Source organism: Plectropomus leopardus, chromosome 5, assembly GCF_026936395.1.
Source record: "Plectropomus leopardus strain MGB_pleo_1.0 chromosome 5, ASM2693639v1, whole genome shotgun sequence".
In the NCBI taxonomy this organism is placed as follows: domain Eukaryota; kingdom Metazoa; phylum Chordata; class Actinopteri; order Perciformes; family Serranidae; genus Plectropomus; species Plectropomus leopardus.
Genome location: NC_142180.1, coordinates 23,674,077 through 23,701,996, shown reverse-complemented (window position 1 = coordinate 23,701,996; position 27,920 = coordinate 23,674,077). Strand labels below are relative to the sequence as shown.

General features: G+C 39.0%; 1 protein-coding gene and 1 long non-coding RNA gene across 2 annotated transcripts; one reads left to right on the top strand and one right to left on the bottom strand.

The window, feature by feature from the left end:
- Window positions 1-125: 125 nt before the first annotated feature.
- Window positions 126-27,920, bottom strand: rnf11b (ring finger protein 11b). The gene is made up of 3 exons (XM_042483871.2): window positions 27,314-27,920; window positions 7,925-8,094; window positions 126-5,849 (listed from the first exon to the last, which is right to left on the bottom strand). The coding sequence occupies exons 1-3, from the start codon at window positions 27,434-27,436 to the stop codon at window positions 5,678-5,680; spliced, it is 465 nt and encodes a 154-aa protein (XP_042339805.1). The 5' UTR covers window positions 27,437-27,920; the 3' UTR covers window positions 126-5,677.
- Window positions 21,313-27,021, top strand: LOC148189577 (uncharacterized). The gene is made up of 3 exons (XR_015776633.1): window positions 21,313-22,017; window positions 22,213-22,385; window positions 26,946-27,021. It is a non-coding gene; the product is annotated as an uncharacterized LOC148189577 (long non-coding RNA).

Below are 27,920 nucleotides of genomic sequence, written 5' to 3'. Positions count from 1 at the left end.
GACTCCAGAAGCTCTATCTGTTGTGAGACATCTCGGTTTGTGAAATCGGAAAAAAAGAAAAAAAAGAAAACTATACTCTTCCCTTTCTGGTGCACACAGAGGAAATAAATCACACCCACTGGCAGTTATTTTCTGTTGCAATGTCTATTTATTATTTGCCTGTAGTACATAGCATATGCATATTTATGCTTACAAACAAGGAAAAGTCTAACAAGCATCCATACACAAACATACAGCACACATACCTCATTCACATGAGCAAACCTTGATGTCAAATTCTGTACTTAAAACATAAAATCCACCCTAAAACAGCACTCGCTTATCCTTCCTGTAGGCATTTTTAATAAGTAAGTCTGCAGAGAGTCAGAGCCAAAGTTATATCTGGCTCGAGATTAAGAAACATTTTGTGCAGCTGTTCCATTGTTAGTAAACGGCAGACATCCGTGAGTCATTTTCCGGAGATGTCAGCACATTTTCTAACTGAGAATTATTTGCACATAACTGGAATTTTTGCACATCATTTTTTTTTTGAGGAGTTATGGCAAATACAAAAACGCTTACAAAGTTTGTTTACCCCCACAATCCAATGCATTGCCAGTCCCACCCAGCCTTGATTACGTCCAGACTGAGATCAAACCGACCCCGGATTCTGGCCAAAAAGGCCTTTGTATCCAAACTGTCACTGTACCGCAGAGTATAGATGAAATTGATGGGAACCAAAGAGGGCCAGGCGATGATAGCAGAGAAATCCAACCAAATATATATACCTAAAGTTTATTTGTTTTTCTAACAATAGAGATGGACAATTTCCTTGACGCCTTTTGTATTTTTCCTGACATGGCATGCACAATGAAAGCTCAGTCACACCACATTTACAATCTTAACTATCTGCACCCGCCTTCCTGTTTCTTGAAGTTAACTGGACTCTACATTTTAGCAGCTGATAGCAACCCTCGCTCATGTGTAATCTAAGGCCATGAAGCTCCACTTCACTGATGGAGGACAACATAAAAGAGTTACATAGATTGAAGTACTGTGCAAAAACTAAGGTGCTGACTGCAAACTCCACCCCCCCCCCCCACCCCCCCCCAAAGTTTCTTTAAACATACACACAAAGGCCATAAAGCCTAATACAAACACACACACACAGGTACACACACACACATACACAGATCACTAAAGGCATGTTTTCAAACTGTGTTGGATCTGTATCACGCCCACTATGCAGGGGGGAGCTCAAATGATTTACCACTTCCTGCATAATTCAAAAGGCTTATCGACTCAGCTGTTTTGCAAAAGTTATCAAGGAGAAGAAAAGTGTAAATGAACATTTGTATTTCTTTGTGCTTTAATAGTAAACTAGGTGACCTGGGCGATAGACATTTTAAACTGAGGTGAGGAGATCGTTTAAATTGAGGCCTCAACTTCATGCGAAGAAAAATCAGGAAATAAAATTGGACAGAAATATAACCTTTCTAAACAGAGACCATGCAGTCAGCATTGTATAACGGCTGATTCTGACCACATCAGGTTAATAAGCGTCTTCAGTCAACTTTACCGCACACAACCATAACCAAATTTTCATCACCAGTGTTCTGAAGGTGGCACCTGCCAGTATCAACCGTTGCCTCTGTGAATGTTTGTTTTAGGTCTGGTTTTATGAACATGTTTACCACAGGACAGGATACTGACCGAAGCCATACTTAAAAGGGAACTACGCCTATTTTTAAAATTCATACGTTATTCCTGTGGTCTAAGACAAAAATATAATTAAACACAAGCAACTTTCTCTGAAATCCAAAAACTACATTGCTAAAACTCAAATTGGTGATGTCATCAAATATAAAGTGTGGAGCTGCTCCAAAGACAATTTATTGAGTAAGATGAGCCCCCAGGGGAATGGTCTGAGTGTATAGGACATTTTCTCTTTTTCACATTTTCACAGTGCATGGATGTTGGATTCGACTGTGATTTCTCTGAGCAGCTTGTACAGTAATGAATTCCAATATATTTCTCTTTTTTCCTGATGATCTGAATAAGTTGCTGAATTTGGTGCTAGTTATTTTTTGGAAATAAAGTCGCTCTGGGGGTCTGAAAAGTCACTAAATATAGCAACAAAGTCGCCATGTTGGCAATGCTGACTCCTGATAACGAAACGAGTCATTTCTTGGGGGTTCTGACACTACAAAAATGTATCGACTTATTTACAGACATTTTTTCACAATAAAAATCTATGTGAAAGTCTTTTTGGGCCCCATGGCATCACGTGACTGCAGTAATTCCACTTTTGGCCTCTAAGCAGAGTGCTGTTCCTTTTAGGTATAAGAAAAGAAAAGAAACGGATTCTGTGGGTCCACAAAATCAGTCTCCCTTTAATAAGCCCTTATTAAGTCCCGTCCTTTCTACTCGGTGCTTCAATAACAGTTGAGCTAGACTGGAACGGATACCTGGCAGAACTTCATCAACTTTTCCCTTTTCCAGTATATGTAGACATGTCATGTGCTTGGCTAGTCCACGTTGAAAAGACCACCACATTTTGAAGATGATTAAAATATGTGGCTGGGGACTGTCAGACACTTTATATTGTGAATAGTGCCTAACTAACAAGCTACATCAAGGGAAGTTAGCCCAATGTCAGATCAATGTCAGCAAAGTCACATCTTAAGTAAGCTAATGTTAGCAAAACACCAGCTAACTAGCTTTCCTTCAAGGTAGCTGGCTAGCTACGGCATAGCTACATCAATAGCCTAACGTTAGACCAACAATGTCAGCCAGGTCACAGCTTAAATAAACTAATGTTAGCATTGCCCCGGCTAACTAGCTAGCAAACGTATAGCTACACGAGTTAGCAACATGACCCAGGTCACATCTTATGTTTGCAAAATGTAGCTAACTATCTTTTATTTATTTATTTTTATTTAGCTAACTAGCTAGCTAATATATCAAGAATGGTTTGTCTAATGTCTGATCAACAACATCAACAGGTTTGCTTCCTCCTTATTTCCGTGGTGATGTTTAAGAGATTTGGGAAAGGTCAGATAGTTTGGTAGCTGATTTTTTTTAAGATGACATGAATTACTGGTAGCCATAAGGATAAAAGCTCACGTCCTTTGTTTATATTATTTCTGTATGTTGACTGCGTACCGCCCCGTAGCAACAAACAGAACTACTAGAGTAAATAGAGACTAACTTTACTTTAGCACTATGGTCTGTATTCTTTTCAGATCCCCTGAAGGGTAAAAAGGGACACATGTCTTAATAAACACTGCAGCACCCAGCTAAGCAGAGCCAATATCGCAATGTTTCTTTATATCACGCTTGTCCGACTTAGCAACAGTAACTAAAGGGGGCGGGACTTAGGATCGGCCAATTCTCTATTGAGCAGCACCAGACTTTATACTAAATGATAAAACAAGTTTGAGATTTACCTCTCTGGTTTCTGGCTTTGAGAAAGAGTAGCTCATGTTCAAAAATATTGATTGAACTTTTCTAGGCCATATATAAACATTTATATATATGTAACATAAAATAATTCTTAAGTTAGGTGGTATTCCCCTTTAACATATGCAAACACATTAAAAAAAACATCTATTGTTTAAATTCTGTCCTTGACTTGTCACCAGAATTACATGATTTGGACAAACAGGGGTGCCAAATTTGGAATTAATTCATAAAATTGTTTGGTTAATGTCACAAGTAATAAATTATTTTTCCACTCCTGGTCTACAGAGACGCGGCCTTCATTACAAATCAATGAAACGGTAATGAGAATGTAGGTAAAAGCAAATACTTTGACATAATTATTGAATGCATAAGGTCAACTCAGGTCACAAGTTTGATTAAGTGCAAATATTTCTGATTTATGTCACTAGTTTGTTAACTGGTCTGCTTGTGCTTTGGCCAATAATGTGAGATCTCACAGTGACTGAGGAAGTCATGAGAAGTTGATAGCCTGACAGCAAAAGTCTACCAGCTATCCATCATATTAATGACTAAAGCACACACACTGTAAAAACTGACAAGTTGATCTTACTCAAAATAATTTTGGAAAATGATTTCCTTGAAAAAGTCAATATAACTATTCATCTTAATTTAGGTTTACTTAATATCTAATTGTTAAGTTTACATAAAATTTGGTTGCATTTACTTAATTATGTGACGTTGTTGCAACTTCAAAAAGACAATTATTATGTTTTTCTTTCTATGTCAGTAAAACAAGTTAGTCTGATATGACTTTATCATCATGAAGAGGATTTTGCCAATGATGAAGTCAGGAGATCTGTGGATTCTGTGTTGTTAAAATGAAAATGCAAATATGATTGACTAGTTTGCAACTGGCAGAATACAGTTATACTGCACAACATACTAGGTTTACTTAAGTTGCTAAAACTTAGAAGGACTGATTTAATTTAACCTTTCATTTTTAAGATGCAACAACTTTCAGAAAACTGAATTATATTTAAACTGTAAAATATTACCTAATTTAATTTATATAAGACCAAATTTTAAGTAACCTGAACAATGAGATGTAATGTTAACATAAATTAAGACTAATAGTTATATTTACTTACATTTTTCAAGGCAATCGGTTTCCTGGATTTTTTAAAGTAAAACATACTCACCAGACTTCAGAGTGTACTGTATTTTATCTTGCCATATTTGTGTTGTTGGTAAACGCTGATCCAACAAAGCCCTTATGCTGACTGACAAAACAAACACAGAACATTTTTCACAAAGCCACGGGACGATCCATCAACTCACTGACCAAAGGTATTTTTCTCATAAAAGATCTATACAGACAGAAAACTCCAGGCCCGAGTGCCTTGGGCCAGTGAAGGCCTGTGGTGTGTCTGCAGGATGTATCTGATTTTTTGTAGTCTTCAGTCTCATGTCCAGCTCTAGCAGTCTTTAAATCACATATCTGCATCCGTAGCGTTTTTTGTAGCGGATATGACTCTGCAGTCTGCAACAGGCGTCTGTGTGGAGACAATTCAAGGCATCTGGCAGATCTTCTGAAGGGCGTTTCTCCTTTGTAGTTTGACATTATAGTAATCAGGCTTTAACACAATCTGCAGCCTGGTGATGGTGGTCAGATGTTCCTTTTCCTGTATTCTGTTCATTTAAATAAAGGAGTAAAGTAAATGATGGAAGGGTGACTGGGCACGGTTGTGTGTGTGTGTATAAAAGCGGATCTTGGAAAGATTTCTTAATCATACGGGTTAACTGTCATCCATTCCCCTTGACTTCCCTTTGCACTGCTATCCTCACATCCCTCATCGTCAGCTCCCGTCTGTCACTCTTCCCCTCGATCCAGCTCTTCCTGCTCGTCCTTAACATCAACGCTCTCTTCATTCCTCCAATCCTGTCCAGCAGGCCAACTGGGGAACTTGTGCAGCACACACATACACACATGCATGCTCACACACACATACACGGATACACACAGAGTTCAACCAAAATCTTTTACACTGTCACAGTTTTACAGCACCACCTTACTAATCCAGGATACAGGTCAGCAAGATGGAAGTTGTGTGTTTATCCATTTGTGTGCATATTATATGTGTGTGTGTGTGTGTGTGTGTGTGTGTGTGTGTGTGTGTGTGTGTGTGTGTGTGTGTGTGTGTGTGTCCAGTCTGGTCCACAGGTGTCTGTAGGCCTATGTGTGTGTGTGTTTGTGTCAGTTGGTCTCATAGGAGGAAAGCAGCGCGGCGTCCACAGGCTCCATGCAGGAGGGGCAGGTGAAGGATCTCATCAGCCAGTCGTCTATACAGTCCATGTGGTAGATGTGCATGCAGGGCAGGAACCGGATGGGGTCTCCGTACACAAAGTCCATCATACAGATGACGCACCTGTGTAGGCGAACACAGGTTCATTTTTTAGGGATTGGATACACACAGCACGGAAATGCAGAAAGATATTAAAGTTTTATAAAAAAGTAAAAACATTATTTTGCAGTTTGACACTACACAGGCTTTAATGGCTTACGATACATTATTCTATTTAAAGGTATACTACACAGGAATTATCAGTTACCGTTGGTTTTGGTTTTTTTTTTTTAATTTTCTCCACAAACATCTTTCTTACTGTTAAGAAGAAAAAAAACTGACATTGATGTCCCAGTGTGAGTGTTTTGCAGGCTTGCAAAACATCCTGGTGCCAACTATTGACTGGCGTTCATCAACCCTACTGGCGCTCCTGGTGCTGTATGAGCTCATCAGGGTCATACAGCATTAGAATATAATTGCAAACGCGGCTGTTTGTGGTTTCCCAGTTTAAAACATTTACATTTCACGAGTTAATTTATCCTTCTGTTTTCCTCTCGATGTTAGTGAAGTACTTTTTTCAAGGATCAAGTAAAAAAAAAAAAAGTCTTATTTTTGAGGTATTCCAGTACTTAAATTTAAAACATAGTGCTAAATTCAATTCGTGCACCTTATATGAACCCTGAGAAAGCCAACTCCAGCTTGGCATTTCACCATGCTATATTTGCTTTGGGTTTTTTTCGGAACTGTGTCCGTGATTTTCGTAGCTACTTCTTAAATGCTGGCACCTGGTTGCACCTTTGTATAAAGTCAGACCTCACCTGTGCTCTTTGCCCAGGAACATCCAGAACAAAGCAAAATAAAAATAAAATAAGAAAATACAAACAGAGGGCAGAGTCTCCACATTATCATTATTATTACACCACCACACACTTCTCGTGGGTCATACGTGATGAGTAAGATAACTTTGTATGAGTCTATAAGTCGGTTACTTTTTTTAGGGGAAATCCTGCATAGTATATTTTTAAAATGTGAAGTACAGTGCAAGTTTGTGCAAAATACAAATACATTAGATTTAGCGATTAAATTCTCCATAGGTGTTACGGCTCTACTGGTTTTAACTGTTACCGTTTGCAAACAAAACTTTTAACAAGTAAAAGACATGTACTTGATTTAAAAAATGTTAAAAATGATGAAATACATAAATGCTCAACATTTACAACCATGTGCAATTCTCTAAAATGCCACAATATCATAAAATTATTCAGCATGCATACCCATTTACCTCTGCATTATAGTGGTATATGCACACCAATAATGATAAAATAAGGACTAACATGACATATATATTATACTATATATATACTATATATATATATATTTAATATTTTTACTATTATTCTAACATTATATTAAAATAGAAATATTTCAGAAACGTCACTGAAAACATTTTAATCCTGTTCTCTGACAGAGAAATTCTATTAAAAAATTCACTGTGCGATTCTGAAGAAAGACAGTTGATGATGAGTCTTTTTCCCAGGTTGTAAAATACAGACCCTTCGGGTTGGTAGTTGGACCAAACCACCAACCAAAAGTGTCTGTAGTTGACAGCCAGAGCTGCAACAATTCATTGATTGATATATTAGTAAATCAAAATAAAATCAATGATCAAGTATTTGGATAACTTTGATTAATTTAATCATTTCAAGCAAAAATGTAAAACATTTTCTATTTCCAGCTTTTTAAATGCAAACATTTGCTGCTGTTTCTTTTCTCATTAATGATACTGAATGAAGAGTATTTGGGATCTGGGCTGTTATTTGGACAAACAATTTGAAGACGTCACTTAATGCTCTGGCAAATTGTGATGAGCATTTTTCACAATTTTTTCACATTTTATTGAGTAAACAATTAATTTTTGACAAAATCGGCAGAATTAATTGATTATGAAAATAACTATCAGTTGCATTTCTATTGATGACCTGGAAATGGGATTTAACCGTATTTCTCCAGAATTGCAAAATGCACCTTCAAGGCATTTTTAAAGTCCTACAAACACGCTGCTTAAACACACACCACTGTGGTGTAGCTCTGTCTCTCCTAACGGTTTTACTAACTGTAACTCCCACTTCTGTCTCTGACCACCTGGCGTTTTTACTCACTCTCTGATCTTCTTTTCAGAGCCATCCCGTCCCGGGTCGTACACGCCCTTCGGGAGGTGCTGGATGAGTCCGATTCGCTGGGCAATGCGAACCTGCTCCTCCTCTGTCAGCTGAGTCGCCAGCCGGGCTTGGCTAGGAGTTGGGTGGTAGACAGGCACATGAATCTGTTCCTGCAAATAGTGAGGAAACCACATTAAAAAGTTAGACTCAACCGTCTGATGTGGAGGATTTACTAAGAAAATAATCATAAGTCACAATAACTTCCAGCTCACGAGCAAACTTTGATCTATTTCTCTGCAACTCTCACGCCACTGCTCCAAGACACTTGTAGTCAAGAATTTCTCAGTAAAAGTTTTTCTATGTTAAGAAGACTTTTTAGATATACTGCAATGAAAATAATATTCTTGTTTAATAAATCTCTCTGCACCGTAAAATCTACTGTTGTGAAAGGTTATTCTAAGAAAAGCAGAAGACGTTTTTGTTATCACTTTCGGTGGAAGTGAAGCTAAGTCAAGTTCTTAAACCACAAGTTTCTGCAGATTGTGTTTGATTGTAGCACAAAAATGTCATATAAAACGGGCATTTTGATACGGAGAGACGGAATAATGTCACTATCTCTACGTACAATAAATCTCTCACCCTGAAGAGCAGATTTCACTTTAGCTCAATACAAAATAAAAGCTAGTAAGTTGACTTTAAGAGTTTCACAATCAAACTCACATTCTTTGATTCAAAAAGAAGGCCTGCAGGACTTAAACTCTCACAATAGCAACTGTCAATAAGTGATGTAATCAAATATTAATTACAAGTTGTTACATTAGTTAGTTGTACAGTTGTACATGTAATATACATTAAATGTTGTGGGATTATGTTCGCAGGCAGTAGGTGGTGATGTTTCCCCATGCCTTGTGCAAACAGCAGCTGCAGCAGAGAGCAACACGGCTGTTTCTACCGGACCTGGCAAGAGGTGTTTTTAAACTTATACATAATTAAAAATAACCTTATCTGTGTAGCTTCATTGTTGATGTATTGCAGGCCTGATCTAAGAAATAATTTCACTCAATTTAATCACCATAGAAGTTTACAGTGTACAGTGTAATAAAAAATGAGCACTGGCAAAGCAGTTGTCCTGCAAGTCAACACCAATATAACCGAGAAGCCACTACAGACGGCTCATAGCAGGAAATATCTTTTCAGAGGGTGGAAAGTTGATGTTGCACCAAACTTCAAAGCATCCAAAACCTCTCTGTCCCTCTACACTTTGCCCTCAGTTTGATTCCGCTAAAACTGAATGTGAAAAGTGACATGTCGGTTGCCTTTCATTATGTCTGTCTGTAATCTTTTACATATGCATGTGCAAAAACCACATAAGTAGGAGTTTAAAGTGCCCTGAAAGTAACATCAAATCAAAATGACAAACAGGGTTTCACTATTGGACTGTTATGAGTCAAATAAACAAACGCTGGAAAAGTCCTAATATTAACACAACTAAGAAAAGCACTTTAAATTTTTTTTAAGGGAATGTAGAAGCAGAGAAAAAAACAAAATAATAGCATATACCAGTGGTAATTATTACACTGAAAACTGAAATAATAGAAAATTAAGCAAACTTTTAGACGGAAAATTGCTGTTTTTATCTGTGTAATATGACCCTAAACTGAATATCGTTGGGTTATGGACAGTTTTGAATTTCTGCCCAGGGAAATTGTAATGGACATTTTTTTAACTATAGCATTTTATTTCTATTTAACAAAATGTTTACTCGCATTTGAATTATACATAACTCCTTTTTTTTACATGGGAGATAAACTATTGACAGTTTGGCAAACACACATAAAAATGATAAATAATGACAACATATGCATCCACATAGAGATGAGTCTCAAAATAAATAAAAATACATTAAAAGAAACTAATGTAAGTTTTTGCCTCATTTAAATTTAAATCTGTACTGCACCTTATCACTTTGGCAATCCAATTACAGATTTAAAAACCTGTCTTTCTGAGTTTCGCTGTTATTTTATTATATTATTTATATTATTTTTGCTGCCTACTTTTGCTGTACACTTTCATTACCCTGTTTTGCCGTCGATGTAGGGTGGACAATGTCTAACACAGAGAAAAAATGTAGTTGAGAAATTGACCTGCAGTCTGTTGACAGTGAAACTGTTAGTTGCATCTCTAAATAAGAAGTTGTTTCCCAAGTGACATACAGTATTTATTGGGAACATTAAAACGGCAAGACAATGAAAGCAGAGTTGTTTTTCTGTATGAACAGAGTGACACACATAATCTGTGAAAAAAATAAAGTTTTTCAAGAAATGGCAATAATAAGACCTACTGATCCACAGTCTTAGCTTTTCTTTCTAGTGTAGTCCTCCTTTGTATCACTGTTTTTATAAAGAGATTTAACAGTCAACTTTTACAATACTCATTAGCAAGTAGCAAGCATTTAGACGAGAGTTGGCGCACAAATATATATTTTTTGTTTCGGTTTTGTGCACCACCTCTGTCTGCAAGTATCTTCCTCTTCATTCAAACACAACTTTCTATTAATTCAGCTCTCTCACTTTGCGGTCGTTGACTATGCATCTTACCCCCTTCTCTTCCTCCCTCTATCCTCATACACACTCACTACAGTCGTCTGTGGTATAAGTACGAGTTCCTCTTCCTGTATGAGCCCGTGCTTCAGCCCACCAACTCTCTTCACCTCCTTCTCCAGCATGCCAAACCTTCATGTCAGGCAACTGAAGGGATCCCACAGCCAGGTCGTGGATTAGGCTAAATCCGCTCTAATGCCATTAAGTCAGCTCCTTCGTTAACCACCTGTATATCCACACTGCAGAGACGACCTTTTGACACAAGCACCGTACACTTGAATGAATGAGAGAAAACTCCACCTGCACTCTTTAATAAACATCTGTTAGACAAAATTAGGCTTTCTCTGTGTGTGTGTGTGTGTGTGTGTGTGTGTGTGTGTATATATTTATAAATACTGTGTGTATATATATATAGATATTGTTTTTTTCATTTACACTCTGCATTGTGCTCTATGTACTTCTTGGTTTTGTTGGATGAATGTTTAGTGACTGGTTACTTTTTCTGTTTTTTGTTTGTTTTTTTCTGCTTTTGTTATTGTTTGTGATAGTCAAGCTGATAAGGCGGGCCCATTTGTACAAAATTCTGGCTTGTTGAACTCTCCTAACACCATTTTTTTTCTTTGGTTTATACAATTTTATACAATTTCTCTACAATTTTTAATTACCTTTTTTTTCCAACTGAAAATAACATATGACTGGTTGTGATTTGAAGTGTCAAATGAGCACAAAAAGTTCATCCATAATTAGCATTTTTCATTTTTTTTCTCATTAGTGGACAAAATATTTTACATGTATGAAAGGGAGGTAACTCAGATGACTCTTATAATGTCCTTTTGCTGCTGCTGCTGGTCATGTGGCACATCCACACCATAAAGTTGCACTCAAACCTGTATAAATGTGAATTTCAATGTAAATATCAATATATATCTTGCACTCCAAACATTCTTGTATATAACTTTAATTCCATGGTTCTGTTTCTTGCACTGTTACACTGTTACTTGTGTTACTTGTTTTGTTTTGCACTGTAAGACTCGTACTTTTTATATTTTATATTTTATATTTGTATCTTCTGTTTTATCTGTTTTCTTTTTCTATATTTATGTTGCACCAACCCACCAGAACAAATTCCTCGTATTGTGTTAACTATACCTGGCAATAAATCTTTTTCTGATTCTGATTCTGATTCTGATTTTATGCTTACATACAACTTGGTGGGAGCATCCTTGTACATCTATAGCCATTTACTGATTGTTAAATCATTTAAATGCTCAATGATAAATACTCTGCCATGCTGCCACAGAAAAATTAATAGCAATTTTATTCTTTCTTTTTCCATTTTTTTTTCTTTAATGTATCAATCCACTGACTTTACACACCTAAGTCTTTTTAAGCGTCATGAGGAGCACCACTATTGTTTAATGTCTTCTGCGGCTCTCAAGGGGCTTTCCAAAGTCTGAGATTATCTCAGGGTCGTTTTGAACACAAAGCGTGTGTTACAAACAAGTGGCAACCTTCAGTGCAGAAAAATGAAGTCAACACACAACTGCCAAAAACTGCGATTCCTAAAACAGCCACTTGAGGCTATAGCTCAAAAAGCAAGTCAGTCCCCATAGACCCACATGTTAAAATGCCCAACTTTACAACAGCAATGAACATGTTTACAGCCAGGTGCAATAAACTCTTTGGGGGTAGATTTTTAAAATCACCGGTTTACCTTTTAAGGCTTAAAATAACGCATTATTAAGGGTGAGGCTATTCCGAGTGACAGGCTGCTGGTGATGTCACTTCTGTTTCCAAAAATCCAAGATTGCAATGGCAAAAAATGTCAAACTCAAGGTTTCAAAATGGAGTCAACAAACCAGTGGGTGACATTACAGTGGCTATGCCCATTATTTCATTATACTCTATCTATGAGATACAAACTGAGGCGTTTCAAAATGTGGAAAATCATCAGGCATGAAAGGTCCAACAAACAATGCTAATGTAATAAGCTTGCATTATGGGAAAAGTATTAAAGTGTTTTTGGAGCTTGACCCACACTCGGGACTAATAGTCAGGACATCTCTGCCCCTGCTGCTTTGGTTTTGACAGCTCTTTTTAAAGCCTGTCTCTCAAAAAAAAAATTCCCTCAGCTTTAGGAAAATACGCTATTAAATTGCTGGAGAGCTCGACAAAGGCCATGACCAGACTGGCAGTAGAGTGGAGTAATGTGAATATGACTATATCATCTCCCTAAATGATTAAGTCAGACGACACTATCATCATCAAGCAGACAGATGTGACCTGAAAAAACAGATCTGTCATTACTGAAGTATCCAGAACAGAGTTTAAGGTGTAAGTGTCTACATTAGTGAGATATGAATGGATACAATAATGATATGATATGATATTTTAGCATTAGCAAGCATAATGGGCAGTCGTTCCATTTTAAACCTGAAAAGCTGCCTTTTTAATTTAGATGGATTTTGTAGAAAACATGCAGAGCACCAGTGACCAAGCTAGCTACAAGCAGTCAGCTCCTCAGCACCGCAGCATTTTAAACCATGAGTCGGCATAACTTTAGTCTAGGCTCTCTGCTGCTCCCCTGACAGCCACTCCTTTCGCCCATATCAAAAAGAGGCAGCAGCCAGGCAGCAGAAATAAAAGCTACAGACAGGGCCTCAGAGGGGGGCAGCAGCTGTGTGTGTGTGTGTGTGTGTGTGTGTGTGTGTGTGTGTGTGTGTGTGTGTGTGTGTGTGTGTGTGTGTGTTAGGACAGTTAACTGTGCAGCGGTCAGCAGTGTAATTGTTGTCATGCCTCTCCTTTGCTTCATACATGGCGTGTCAGCTGGGCTGTGACAACTGGTCATTATGTGACCTCAAGCTGACCAGAAGGACAACAATCAGAGATGGAGAGTGAGACAGAGGGAGCAGGCGAGGGTGAAAGGGGGACTAAGGGGGGAGCCAAAGTTCAGACCCCTGTTTCCTATGCCGAGTGAGCTGTAGGCTGCTGAGCCATGCACACAGCAGCAGACACTGTCAGCCTGCCAGGCCCAGACTGCTACTGGTGTCCAGGGAGGAAGGCGAGGACTGTACTGATAACAAGGAATGAAAGTGAATGCACAAAGTGAAAGTGAAAAACGCTAGCTCTTACATCATCCATCACTAACAGAAAGAAATTCAGAAACTAGAATTACTGCCTCACAGTTGTAAGCCTCTGCAAACCAGTCAAGCTGCAGTTACGGTTCTCATCCATGTCTGTTCATTTGCTGCTGACGTCAGGAGACAATGCTTCAAATATGGATGTTGGTACAAAACAAGCTTCATATTCTATTATGTGGAGGTTTCATAAAATCTTCAACACAGCAGCTGAGAAGACCTGTAAAATCATGACAGTTAGTCGTATTGCAACATTTTTGCAAAGCATTATCGTATCAGTGCACCGACGCCAAGTAAAGATTTTTTTCACACCACTAAATACAATTTGCTGGAATAAAAATGACTGAAATGAGATAAAAAGACTGAAAACTTTATCTTATTAGATAAAACAGATTTTGACAAAGTTTTCCTTTGGGGACATAATTAGCAATTAAGGAGAGGTAATTTATATTAGTATTGTCACAATATCATAACATGGGGCCTCTGGGGATTTCCAGCCCTAATGGACACCTAAGGTTAGTATCACTGGTTCAGTATCCGTCTCTCTTTCTACTCCTGGGCCCTATTTCAAAAAGCAGGATTAGTGGAAAACTCTGAGTATGTTAAGCCTAAAATGAGGAAAACTCTGAGTTTTCCATTTCACAAAGCCAGTTCAGCATCACCCTGAGTCAGTTACTATGGCAACATGCTCCGTGAAGCAAACCTGCTCGCTGGCAGGTTTGTTTGAAAGGAAGCAGAGACATGGCGGGTACTTTTCTCAATGAAATTGTGGACGTTGAGGCACAAATTAATTAAGGCTGCTGTGTCCGAAGAGGGTGATTAGACCCTGTTTGGATGCCCAATGGTTGCAGCAGGAGGATCTGTTTGAAAGATACTGTGTCATTTCACAGTCTGTCATTTATCTGAGTGATCTTCTCCACCCACATATATCAAATATTACACAGCAAGGATTTGCACTATTTTAAGAGGAAATAGCAAATCATATTACAATATATAAACATTATTCATACATAAAAAAATGTCTCTACACTTTCTATATATTAGACACAACGCAGGTAGCATTTTTCCACTGAAAAATAATTTCACAAAACGACTATGGTCACTGGTGAAATGATGTTCAGAATCCCGCTGATTTTTTTTCACTGACTATTTGAAGACATTTATTGAACATTCACATATAGTCAATAATTTAACTGGTTTTGCTAAAGTGACACTTTCATTTTCTGTGCAAATGTGCAAATAAAGGCCTATAATCGTGTTGGAGAACTACATGGACAATTTCCAATTTAGAGCGTTAATCTGGTACGTCTTAAAGCAGTTATAAACTCCACACATCCAATAACAGGCGCTGTGTGTCTGATCCACTACACCACCGTCTCTTTACAGTAACACTGATGTCTTTGTCATGATTTATACTTTGTGCGTGTATGTGAGTATGCAAATGAGACTACAGTGAGAATAATTATTTTTTTTAATTTGAGATTGACAGCGTCGCCCTTCACAGTGTCCTGAAGCTTCTTGTTGGCAGCTGACAGCACGTAGAGCTCTCTTCAATCAAATATTAAGAAATATTACATGCTGTGAAATTATGCCTTTGTGTAGCTAATAACTGTGAAGAAATGTCTCGCCAATCTCTTTCTCCCTGCAACCGAACAAATCAGCAAAATGATCAAACAAACGTGTGATTTGTGACTCGCAGATGTTGCGATCACATTTTAGGTGGTTGAAAAGAGGTCTATATTCATACTGAGTTAATATAGATACTGTATACTAGATATTCATAGTCTACTTAATATCAGCCACTTTTAAACTAGAAAGTCGTGTCTTGGTTCTTTCTGGGAAATAAGACACACACACTGACTTGCCATCATTTTGTGAAAGTGATTAATGAGTGGACTTGATAAACTTTATAGTATTTAAAACTGACGCATGAACGCACTCTGTCATCTTTTCCCACGCTATCATAACGTTTTTTAGCTGCAGCTGTCGTATTAGATTTTTTTTAAAGATATGTTCATGTTGCACATACGTGGTCATGAAAATTTCTAATTCAGTTGGGGTGAAATAAGTTGCTCTGCTTTGAACTCTGCTTCCTGCCAGTGTGAATCATGTTATCTGTGCTCCACTGATGATGGCTGTCTGCGCTCACCGTGAACACGCTTCCCTCAGGCTGAACATACTCAGAGCTGACTGATCTTATTCTGATCAGCTGTTACGGAACCGAAAACTCAGAGTTTCTCTGCTCAGGCTCAATCAACTCAGGGGTCGGGATTAGGGAGTTTGTTGAGCCTGCTCTCTGAAATAGGGCCCTGAGGTCTGGTGTTGAATACTAACCAGGAAAGTTCAGGCTGCCTGGACCTGCCCCTAGTTAGGCTGACATAGATTTAATCTGCCGGGGGACTTTCTATAATACACTGAGCTCCTTTTCCTTCTCTTACTCCTTCCATCTTAAAATGCTCAGTCGGTTTACTGCATTACGCTAACTACACTGCCTCTCCGGAGCCTTCATGCTCTCTTGTTTCCTAGTTTTCCCGGATCCTTGCTGCAACCTTGGCTGCGCTTGATCGTGGTGATAGCTGTGCTGGTGCTGTGGCCCTGCCGTTGGTCGAGCTCGTGCTGTGGCTGCACTGCCTTGGTTTTGCCACTGCTGTAGTCCTGTATGAAGCTACGTCTGTGTTGAGGGTCCTGGTTGCGCTGATGCTGTGATCGTCTTTGACGCAAAACTCTACTGCCATTATTATGAGCCACGCCTCCACTATAAGCATGGGACTTTTATCCACACCAACAATATTACCATAGAGTGCATTTAATAATTTTACACGTATCGTTATTGTAATATGACATGCGTCTGTTTCCATTATTGTTGTGCATCTCTCCCCCTCTCTCTTTCTCTTTCCTTTTTGTCATGATTGTAATTCCGGTGTTATTTACGACATCTATTGCACATCTGTCCGTCCAGGAAGAGGGATCCCTCATCATCCTCTGCCCCTCTTCTTGAGGTTTCATCTTTTTTTTTCTCCTGTTATAGGGGTTCTTCTTCGGGAGTTTCTTAGGTGATGTGAAGGTCTAAGGGCAGAGGGATGTCGTACGTTGTAAAGCCCTCTGAGGCAAACCGTGTTTTGTAATAATAGGCTTTATAAATAAAATCGACTTGACTTGAAAGTTTTTTTGCAGAACATTATGGTGTCACAGAAAGTTGACTTGTTGATAGAAAATGTCATCACCTCATCATTTTTTCCTTTTAGTCAGCTGTGTGAGATTTTGTCTAATAATAAGCTTATGAATTCTTGAGTTATGGCCAAAAACATGTTTTACAAGGTCACAGCACGCACACACACACACACATAGCCCAGATTTTGCCCCACTGCTGTACTTATGTGTATGTGTGTGCGGCCATGGAAAGGATGGGAAAATGGGTTAGAACCAGAACCATATCACCAACATCCCCGGTTCAGTTATCTCGGCAAAGCGCTGTTTTTTGGCATTCACACATGTATCTCATATGCTGATATAATCCACAATGTCACCACATTAAATAACCGCTCCAGACAGATTTTTCTAGTCACTGGAGAACAGTGGAGTACTAAAATCCTCCCAGGCTGCCAAATGGATGGATTCTGAAACTTGTTTTACGATCAAATGTCTCCCCAAATGGACTAAAAAGGATATAAGCATCACCAGAATGCCTATTCAAAGGGAAACAAAATCAGTGTTTTCCTCCTGTGCTTCCAAAGACTGGGTCACCTTGATGGCTATGTAAACTGTAACATTCAAAAACATTATCTGTTGCATGCTTTTATATTCCGATAATATTACTGCTTTGTTTCCCCTCCAGCCATTATGTAGCATTCACAAAAATTGGTCCTGAGCTGGCTGACTGCTACAGTTGAGATGTATATGTGATTGTGTGCAAGAGGCTGCAGACAGGAAGCATGATGACTAGGCAAAATTGCTGTTTTTAGCACATGGTTAGGGACATAATATTACAAATACAAAAAAATGCATTTCTATTCATTTTGTCTGCAAATCTTCTACATTTCAATCATATTCAGAACAGGAAATATCTACTTGCAAAATGTGTCTGTATCTTTTGTGCAACCTAAGTAGTGTCGAAATGCACTTAAAGGGAAGAAACAGCAGAAACATGAAGCGTTGCTGGGCTTTGAAATATTAGCCCTCGTTCTAGGGACTGCTGTGTAACAAAATCTTTGAACGAGACCTGCAGACACCTGCACACAATACAGGCAGGCGTGCACTCAGTTGATCGGACAAACTTGCACACACGCAACAATAACAATGAGAGGAGAAGAATGGACGTTTGCATCACAGGATGTGTTTGCTGATGTGATAACAGGGCAGGGTGACGGTAACTGTACGTGTGTGTCACATTACTTCACCAGCCTGGTAAGCAGGAAGTTAGGGCGTTGATGTCGCGTATATAAGAGTATTAATCCTCGGATTTGTACATACACAAAGAGCTTTTGCTGTAACCACAAGAAAACTGTGGATGATAAACATTATGACAATATCTCAGTGGACAACGTAAATATAGGCATAACACAGCTAATGAAAAGTTGTTTTTTTCTTACAATTTTACCAGCAGCCATAAGCTAATCATACCTGAGCTGCATCAGCCAATCAGAGCAAGTATCAGGGGAGTTATGACCGTTTGTACCACATTATATAGACCCTTTACGCTGCCTACTCCACACATTGATGATTACAAACATATTTTTGAGTTCAATTTCAAATCATTTTGAATAATATTTTTATTTTTGCCCCTCTTGTCTGCACTCTTTAAGGGTGATTTTCTTTTCTTTTTTAATCATTTAGTTATTATTTTTACCTTTTATATCTTAACTGTCTTATTGTAAATATGTATCCTTTATTGTGTTGTTTTAATTGCTCAATAAAGCACTTTTAATGGTCCTGTTATATGAAATGTGCTACACAATTAAAGCTGCCTTGCCTTATCCTTCCACTTTGTTATGCCGCTGTGACATCGTGCCTAAAATCACCTTGACGCGTCTGATCAGGCTGCAATCTGCCAATCAAATGAAGATGAGAACTAAACTGTGAGACGGAGTTTCAGAGAGCGAAACAGTTACTTGAAACATGCTCCTTGTTGAGTGCGCTCAGGAACAGCAACCCCAATGTGGCTGTGCGCAGCCCACAGACTATGTCACTGACCTGCAGTACAATGGCTTGTTTGTCAGCACCAACTACTCCACCGCCCCAGTGTCTCTGTTACCATATTAGGTCAAGACGGTAGGTAATCTGTCACAAGGGTCTCTCTGATGGAGTGTATCACTGCCTTACAAGGCTTAAAGTGATGAGGTGGTGAAGTCAGTGAAACTTAAGTTACAGTCATCTGCCCGACATGTTACTTTCATCTGAACACAATGAGGAAGTGACGCTCTTTTTCCTGCCAGTCCTGCAAATGAGCATTTGGATGGAGGCACCTGCAGACCACAAGAGCAAAAGTTTCAAAATGTGTTTTCACGTTCACTAATCCACACACTTTCACTGGTGGTCGGGGTACCATACAGCGAGCCATCCGCTCACCTAAACATTTACACACACTCACGATTTGGATTTCGGTATATTATAATAGGCAACTTTAACTTCTACCAAAGTTTCAAAATACTTTCAAAATATTCTGAAGACGCTTTTTTTGGCAACCCACAAGGCATTTCTTTTTTCCAGGTGTTATTGAAAAGTTGCATTTCTTGTTACTGTCTACACTCAAAATTGTGTTATTCGTAGCCTGCTGACGATGCTCTCACACCTGCAGTTCAGTTCATTTGGTCTACATCGAGGAAAGAAATGATACATTATTGCCTGACAGTTGTGGTCCTGTTTGTGTTTCTACTGACTTAACAGAAATGAACAATGAGTCGTAAACTTGAGGTCAAGTGGACTGACAGGCGAGTGAGTCATTTCCTCGACAGTTTAGGATGAAATCACTGACTGACGTCAGGTCAAGTTTATTTATGCTCCATCACAAAGAACTTAACAAAATAACTGATTAGGAGCATTATCAGTTGATACCACACATCATCCGTTAAGAATAAGTAACTGTGAGAAACAGTAATACAGTTGTACCATATTACTGGTCATTGTTATTAATATATATGTCACTTATACAAATGTCTTATCGCTTCCTTCACAGCCAGAGGACAGCTTTAATAATAGCTGAATTTTTGGATTCACGCCAAAAGTCCACTTCAAAGCTGAAAAGACTCCTTTTCAGGCGGTCTCAGCTGGTTCTCCTATCCTCTCCCTCATCTCCACTCCAGGTTTTGACAGCTAATTATAAACCACCACAAAAGCAAACTTCCTCTCCCCATTTCTTCTGACCAAGCTGGCTGAGCTCAAACCAAACTGCTGACTTCATCATGACGACGAGGCAGGTGGTTGACAGACTCTGTGCTACTCAATTGTGTGTGTGCATCTACTCAAGTCAGTGGTGTGCACTCCCTGGTCTACTAAACCATCACAGAGAAGGTTTGGCATTGTCTTTGAGCAGAGCAGCAGGCGCTTATTTGACGTGTTTTAGATCATTTCTTACCCTCTAGGCCTCATGTTCACACAAAAGTAAGAGAAACAGTGGAAAGAGGCTGAGGTGTATTAAGAAAGACTAAGTTCAGCTACACACACAAACACAGTGAATCTTTTAAAGTCTGCAAGGTGTTCCAGCCAATCAGGTTTGGCCATAAAGCTAGCTGACAGCAGCATAAAGGCCTTTGTGCCAGACTGAGTGATCAATAAAAACTCCTGTCACTGCTCCCATCTCTGGGGCTTTACGAGGGAGACGGGGGCATTACAAGCTACACCAGAGGTCTAACACACACACACACACTCCCTCCCTCTAAAATGCAACCACACCAGGGTGCCTTATCTCGCATACCCTGGCCCCACAATCATGAGTCAGCACTCGACTCACCAGCTGCTTTCCAAATCACCACACACAACGTGTTTTGAAGTAACACACACTCAGAACTGCAGCCTTCACAATATTAGGAGCACAAACAGAAGTGCACCTCCCTCTGCTTTCAAGCCTCGTCAGCTGATTCGAAATAAACATGAACACAACTCACACACACTCTCTCACTTTGAAATCATTTTGACAAGACATAAAATGGCCCACTAGCCTAAGTGGTTGGCGCAGAAGAGTGATCTCATCCACTTTAAGTCTTAGCTTTCAACATCCATCCATCCACCCGATGCAGACCAAAACCATATGGCAATGATACTCATACTTACAGAACTTCAGACTAAATTTGGCCCCCAATAGAGGGCCTGACGGCCCCCCAACCTTTTTCTACTTTACTATAAAAATAAAGTGACTCACACTGAGAATACTTCTAGTATACATCAGGTGCCAGAGTACATAAAACAGCATCAAAATAGAGCTTGTTTATCAAAACAGTGTCAGTGGAGGATCACCCGCACCCCCTAACAGAGGTCTTAGCTACCCCCCCCATGTTCCAAAATCCTGGAAATGTGGCAAAATCCTGGAAATATCAAAAATTCCTTTAAAAAGTCCTAAAGTCTGAGAAAAGCCTAATACCCTTGAAATGTCCTAACAGAGATACTCTACTTTCAGCCTTTAAGCCAAATCTACCTCCTGATAGCATGCCAGGTGGCACCCCAAAGTATTATCTAATTCACAATACTAATAAGGTGATTTACACGGGGAATTGTTTTTGTACTTTTAGTACACATAAGGTATCAGAGTTCATATAATAGCGTCAAAATACTTTTTTAATCAAAAAAGTTCAAGCACCCCAACAAAGGTCCCAGCTAAGCCCCTTATGTCCTAAAATCCGAGAAACATTCTAAAATCCCAGAAATTACCTTAAAGCCGAGAAACATCCTAAAATCCGAGAACAGTCCTAAAATCCAAGAAATGTGTACGGGACGGCTGCAACTGGCCCCTGGCCTCCTGTCATTTTGCAAAAGTGGTTATAACTGATATTAAGCTATTTGCTAAACCAACAATATCAGTATTTTCTGATGAAATCATGTCAAACAAGTGTGTTGCAAGTCTCAAACAGTGGCTAACACACTTAAAAAAAAAAAAAAAAAAAAAAGATTGGGCAGCATTTCTTTGTTCAACCTATGACTAAAGCTGGCACTGAACCTTGCAGATGCCAGACTGTGCAATGTCTCTTTTCAGCCAGGAAATTATTCAACAGCCCCAAATGCATTCTCTGTAGTCGCAGTCTCAACGCCAGATGCTGGAATTCACCCTCTGATTCACCACTGACTGTACATTCCCAGGAAACATGGTCTGATCAGTGTCATCGTGACAGACAAACTCAAACGGCAGCAGATGTTCAGAGCCCTCGGGGTGAGTGTCTGAAGAGCGGCATGCAGTGAAGCTATTCTACATGCACAGATAATATTCACTACATTAACATTTCAACAGTCATTCACTGCTTTCTTATGCATTGTCTGTCTAAATTTAGTCAACAATGTGATAAGTTGTAGGTTTTAAATGTGAGCCCGTGATGCGTGATACTCATCTATTTGATTTTTCCTGTAGTTTCTTGTCAGGAACGATTGTGACAGCAAAATCAGTAAAATCCAAATAACTTGGAAAGAAATCCTCTACATCAGCTCCCTGAAGGCCGAGGGATCTACCTCATTGCTGTTTCTCTCAGCTCAGCATTATCAAATGTTTGAGTCTGGATCTCACACACACAGCGCTGTTAAAAGGTATTTGCCCCCTTACTGATTTATTCTATTTTTGCATATTTGTCACACTTCACTGTCTCAGATCTCCAAACAAAATTAAATACTAGACGAAGATTATTAATTAGCATTTTGATTACATAATCTACGTCAACATCTGCTTTTATCTACTAAGATTAGGTTTACAGTCTGTTCATCTCACTTCAGTCATTTTTATTGCAGCAAAACTCTAGTGGAATAAAAGAGCAATTGATTTTTTTGATTACAGTAGGCTACTCTAGTAGGTTATGTTTATTTTGTATTTGCAATATTAATACATTTTATAGTTTTAAAAAAAAAGGTACTTGGTGTCTGTGTATCAATACAATATCACCATGCTAAATATTACAATCAGATGCTGTATCGACACCCCCCACCAACTCTGTTTTTAAATGATTAATTAATTTAATGAGGGAAAACAGTTACCTAAAACCAGCTGAAAAGTCACTGCCTTTTTAGCTACTCATTGAATTGAACTGAATTGATAATTGGGTTAAATCAGACTAGACATAATGCTGATTACTGCCGGCCCTGTTGGATCTAATAATCACTCAAATATGTAATATTAAATGTTGTATGAAGAGTTGAAACAATATGAAAAACAAACAACACTGCACTGTACGAAATCAGAAGTCTCCAGAATTTAGCACTAGCAATATAACTATTTTATTAATACAACATTCAGCAGTTACCACTTAAATCTGGACAGTGTTGTCACAGAGGCCTAAAACCATCAGTTCCCCCCTGGTTAACACCGTTAGCTTTGTCAGCACTGTTGCAGTTGTTAGCGTTGTTTATGGCGCTAACACTATTAGCTGCAAGCATAGATTTATAATAATACCTAGATCCCAGATGTCAAGATGGCACCTTTTCATTCTAATTGAGTTGCTCACCTGGCAAATATGCCAAAAAAGGTTTTAAGCTTTGGGGTTTACTTTGCAGTATACGGCCCACCTGAGCAGAATTTCTCGTGCTGGCCCTGCCCCTCGGCTCAAAGCCTGTGATGATGTCGCGGATATTTAAAGAGCTTTTCTCTGCTCCAAGAAAGGTTTTGAAATATTAAACTTCCATAGATAAAAAAAAAAATGTATTGAAAAATTGTATTTCCAGTGTTATGGATTGCTTTGTTATCATATTGAACTGACAGCTGATTTACAATAAAAAAAACTCTTTCATTCCCATTTGTGTGATGGATCTTCCTCTCCCTTGTTTGTTTTTTGGTCTGTTAAAACAATACCAGGGTTGGCTCTAAATACCAGTCTGTTTGCATTAATTATCTGTATTTTGGAGCTCATGTTGTCTTTGTTTTGGACTTCACTGTTCTGGCTTCATGTTATCACCATGACTAGCAAAAATCTCCCTTTGCTATGAAGGACAGTTCTCCAGCACAGTGCGAACACTGGCCTTTACGCGCAGATCCATACTCAACGCCAAATTCAATTCAAAGCCGAGTATAGTGGAGCCTTTAGTCCCCTTTTTAAAACACACAGCACTTTCAAAGTGTGTTAATCTGAACTGCAAGCACACAAAAAATGTGTGCTGTGTTCTCAGGCTGGGTTCAGACGGTGAAGGTGCTGATTACTGCGGTCACCAGGGAGAAAGGAGCTGGCAGGTCTGAAAGAGCCTTTTATAAGAAGGTTTTAACTAGTTAGTTAACCCTCGTGTTGAACTCTGTCAGTATAAACAAACTGCAGAGACTTACTTAACACAACTGAAAGCTTAGTTTAAGCTCCTCCGAAGAAACTAAGCAATGTTTGTGTCGTTTGTTACACCACTACTCCTCTATGATACCAGAGCTGGCTGCGTTGGCCTAATTACACACTGTTGTTTGCCAGACTTGACATACTTGTGGCAACCTGGACATGGGTGCATAATAAGGACTCCTGGCCTCGTTCATGTGTTATCTTTGACTGATGCTGATGCAGGCTGTCTGTCAGTGACATTTCACTGATAATAAATGACAAAGATCAATAAGAACTTGAACTATTACCAGGACGTTTGCTGCAATTGACCAACCCCAATTAATGCTTCTCTTATATTAGCATCAGGGTTCGACAGATTTTCAGCCGGGCTGATTATTGTGGGCGAGATTTAGCATTTTGCCGATTATCTGTATCTGCGTTTTATTTTAATGATAACCCATGAAATTTATTAATTAAAACGTTCAAAGTGTCAGCATAGGATGACATTTTACTTTGTAAAACCTCAGATAGCTACTTTAATTTCTTCTTCTTTTTTTTTAATTTAATTTTCAACATAATAAGTGATGAAAGACAACAAATGACTGCAGTCAAGAGGGAGTGAGATCAAAACAAACTCGTTACATGAGGTAAGATTACGTTATTTAGCCACTGAGCTCTTCTGTAGAAACGGCTGGTCATTTTTTGTGTTATTGTTCTGTAATAAAAAGTAAATATTTTTTGTTCTTGGTACTATGCCTGGAAACCAATAATATGTGGCCCTTTTTACACAGAGATTGCTCTATAGGGCTATTACGAAGTCGATTCTTCAGCATCATGTCGCTCTAGTGTGTGATTTCTGACCGCATGTTGGAATCGCAGGATCGAAAGAGCCGTGACAGGCGCGATGTTTAACCCAACGGCGTCTGTCTCTAGGGTGACAAAAAACATATGCGCCTTTTGTGCTTTATAAACAACAGTAGTGGCATTAAGATCGCAATTACAATAATTTACATTTTCTGTTTTATGTGTCGGCTATATCGTCTTCTGCTCGGAGGGTAAGGAGCTCCCTGAGCTGAGCGTTATCCCGATTTGCAGAAATTTACGCCCTCTGCACTTCCTCTTTGAGGTAGCTGCTAATTGCTAACAGCTACATTTGTAAAGAGAAAAACAAGTATTTTAAAAGTGCCATGAAAATCTAGTTTAACAGTTCTTACAGTCACATTTTGCTTTTCAAATTGCAGAGAACAGTAGACCGAGACGGTGAGGCAGATTTTTCACAATTATTCAAAATTTTTGTTGTAAATTGTTAGAGAACTAAGAAGCTTTTCACAATAAAAGCTCCCACGACCTGAGAGCTCATATCACCTTCAGTTTCCCATGCTGTTATAACACTTACCTACAGATAAGGCTTGGCTTAACCTACTACCAGGCAAACTCCCTGCCAAGGCCTGACATAACACATACCAGCCGCCTCTTAACATAGAAAAACACACAAGAGAGGGCTTAACACCATGAATCATATTTACAGCTACAACACGCCCTGGTCTGTTTGCAGATGATCTAATTAAGGAAATAAGGACACCAGACAAACAAAGTTGCTGCCCTGAAGGGGATCAGAGAAAGAAGCAGCTGAGAAAGTTATGAGACACTTTTACAAAACTCTCTATATAAATGGAGACTGATGTTTGTTTCAAGTCCATTAAAATAAATTCATACTGTTTAAGTGAAGCTGTAATAAATGTCTGCGTGTCTCAGTTTTTCTGCACTTGTATGTGCCACAGCTACAGCGTGTCTGAGTGAAGACTACAGTAAGTGATGATATTGTGCTGCTATCATATCAGCGACGGATGAATCCTAATATGACTTCAAGGAAATGGCAGATAGAGACGGGACCTTCAGATGTAACAAAGAGGATTAGTATCAAAGCCATGACGGGGTCAGTGGGGCTGGGCCAAGGGTGATGTTGGATCTGTAAACAGCTGATCCAGCTTCACTCACCGCTTGTCTAAGACCTTGGTGTCTTCTGCTTTTCTTTCGGCTACTGAGAGGCATTAATATAAGGATTGTTTGTTATTTATTTGGGAGTGTGCAAAATGGGGGATGCATGTCATATTTTTTTAAGCAATAAGGAGAGACTTACAGGGTTTCTGCACATTTTCGTGAACAAAATTTCAAACCGTTGACTTTTCAAGGCCCCATAATACTAATACTAATACTACTACTACTACTACTAATAATAATAATAATAATAAGTTCTTGTCCCTTGTGCTGTGTTTTTCAAACTTATAGATTCAAAATCTATTCAAACATAATCTCAGCTACCTGGCAAACATTAAGGGAGAGATGTAACGCTGGGAGAAAATGAAGAAACATACCTGATGGTAGACAAAACCTTATGTACTAGAGCAACTTTACATCGACAGCTACAGAAAATAAATTTGACTTTATGTTGCATTATTTGGAACGATTTCTATGCAAGATTGCTGAAACAATTTCATTAGACATAAAAAAAAGTCAGGATTTTTTTCAAAACGTTTAGTGAGTTTAATTAATTCCATCACTTTTCCAGGCCAGGAAAATAGAACTGGGAAAATCAGTGGCTTTCCCAGGTTTTCCCAGACCGTGGAATCGCTACCGTCAGAAAAAAAAAAAAGAAATTAAATCAAAGCTTAAAAGTGTGAAAAAAACAAACAAACCTTTATTTTTATTTTTAAAAAAATAAAAGTTAATAAAAAATTGTAACATCATTTCAATATGAAATCAATTATATAGTTTTTCTCTACCATTTTTCTATACATTTTCCCTTGCTTTTGAAAAATATTTTTTTATATCTATATGTAATTTCTTGAAATTTTCTTACCAGGTTGCTCAATGCATTTCCCCCATGTGACAGTGATGTGACACCAGGTTTTAAAGATTTGGCATTCAAACCTTATAAAGGTAAGTTTTTGAAACATAACAACTACTTAATGTTGGAGGGACGGTCATAATTCACTAAAGTCACTGGTGGAGCCTCAAAGAAAATATCTGTAGCTTTTGGGAAGGTCAAAGTCATACCACAGCCACCCTCCATCTCCAATAAATAAAGAACAGTCCCTAAACTGGGCCAGACCTGCCACATATCACACACATCATCTCAACTTTAGATATGTAATGCATATGGCTAAACTCAAGACAAAAACACACTGGCTAGCTGGTGATGTTTTGGTCCAGACAGTTGGGCAAAGTTACCTGATAGGGGGGCGGCGGCTCCAGGTCGGGGTCAGCACCGTCCCCGTAGCTGGCCCGGTCCGATTGCGATTCATGTAGCAAAGAAATGTCATCCGAGGTCGGAGATTTCAGACAGTTGCCCATCTCCTTCCTGATCGGTCAAACTCTCCCCTCTCTCGGTGTCGCTTCGCTAACGTTGATCAGCGGGATTTCACGGGTTACAGCAAATGTCAGCAGACGCGAAGACGTCGAGAAGGCGTTTCTCCATGCACAGCTGATGAATCTCCTCTCCCAGACGACGGGAGGGCTGCGCGGCTCAACAACAACAAAACATCCCCTCAGCTAGTAGCTAGCTACACAAAGAACTAGCTTGCACAGAGAGCTAGCACTCGCAGGGAAACATCTACTCTGTTTGCCGAAATATCCCGACTGAAGCAGCCTCACGCAGTTTAATATTAGCGGATGTAGAGCAGAGATGAAAATATGAACATCTTTCATTTAAATCGACAAACCTTGCCGTAGTTTTCCAGACTGGAGCCTCCCTGGATGTCAGGGACTTTCCAGTTGGCAGCTGCTGAACAACGACAAAGGTACCGATGTAGCAACACGAAGCCCCGCCCCGCCAGAC

What these genes read in the sequence shown, in the direction of transcription:
- rnf11b (XM_042483871.2), bottom strand. Translation starts at nt 27,436, where the DNA reads ATGGGCAACTGTCTGAAATCTCCGACCTCGGATGACATTTCTTTGCTA. An exon ending in AGCCGCCGCCCCCCTATCAG is followed by an intron (nt 8,095 to 27,313) that starts GTAACTTTGCCC and finishes CACTATTTGCAG; the next exon opens with GAACAGATTCATGTGCCTGT. An exon ending in TCTGAAAAGAAGATCAGAGA is followed by an intron (nt 5,850 to 7,924) that starts GTGAGTAAAAAC and finishes TCGCCTACACAG; the next exon opens with GTGCGTCATCTGTATGATGG.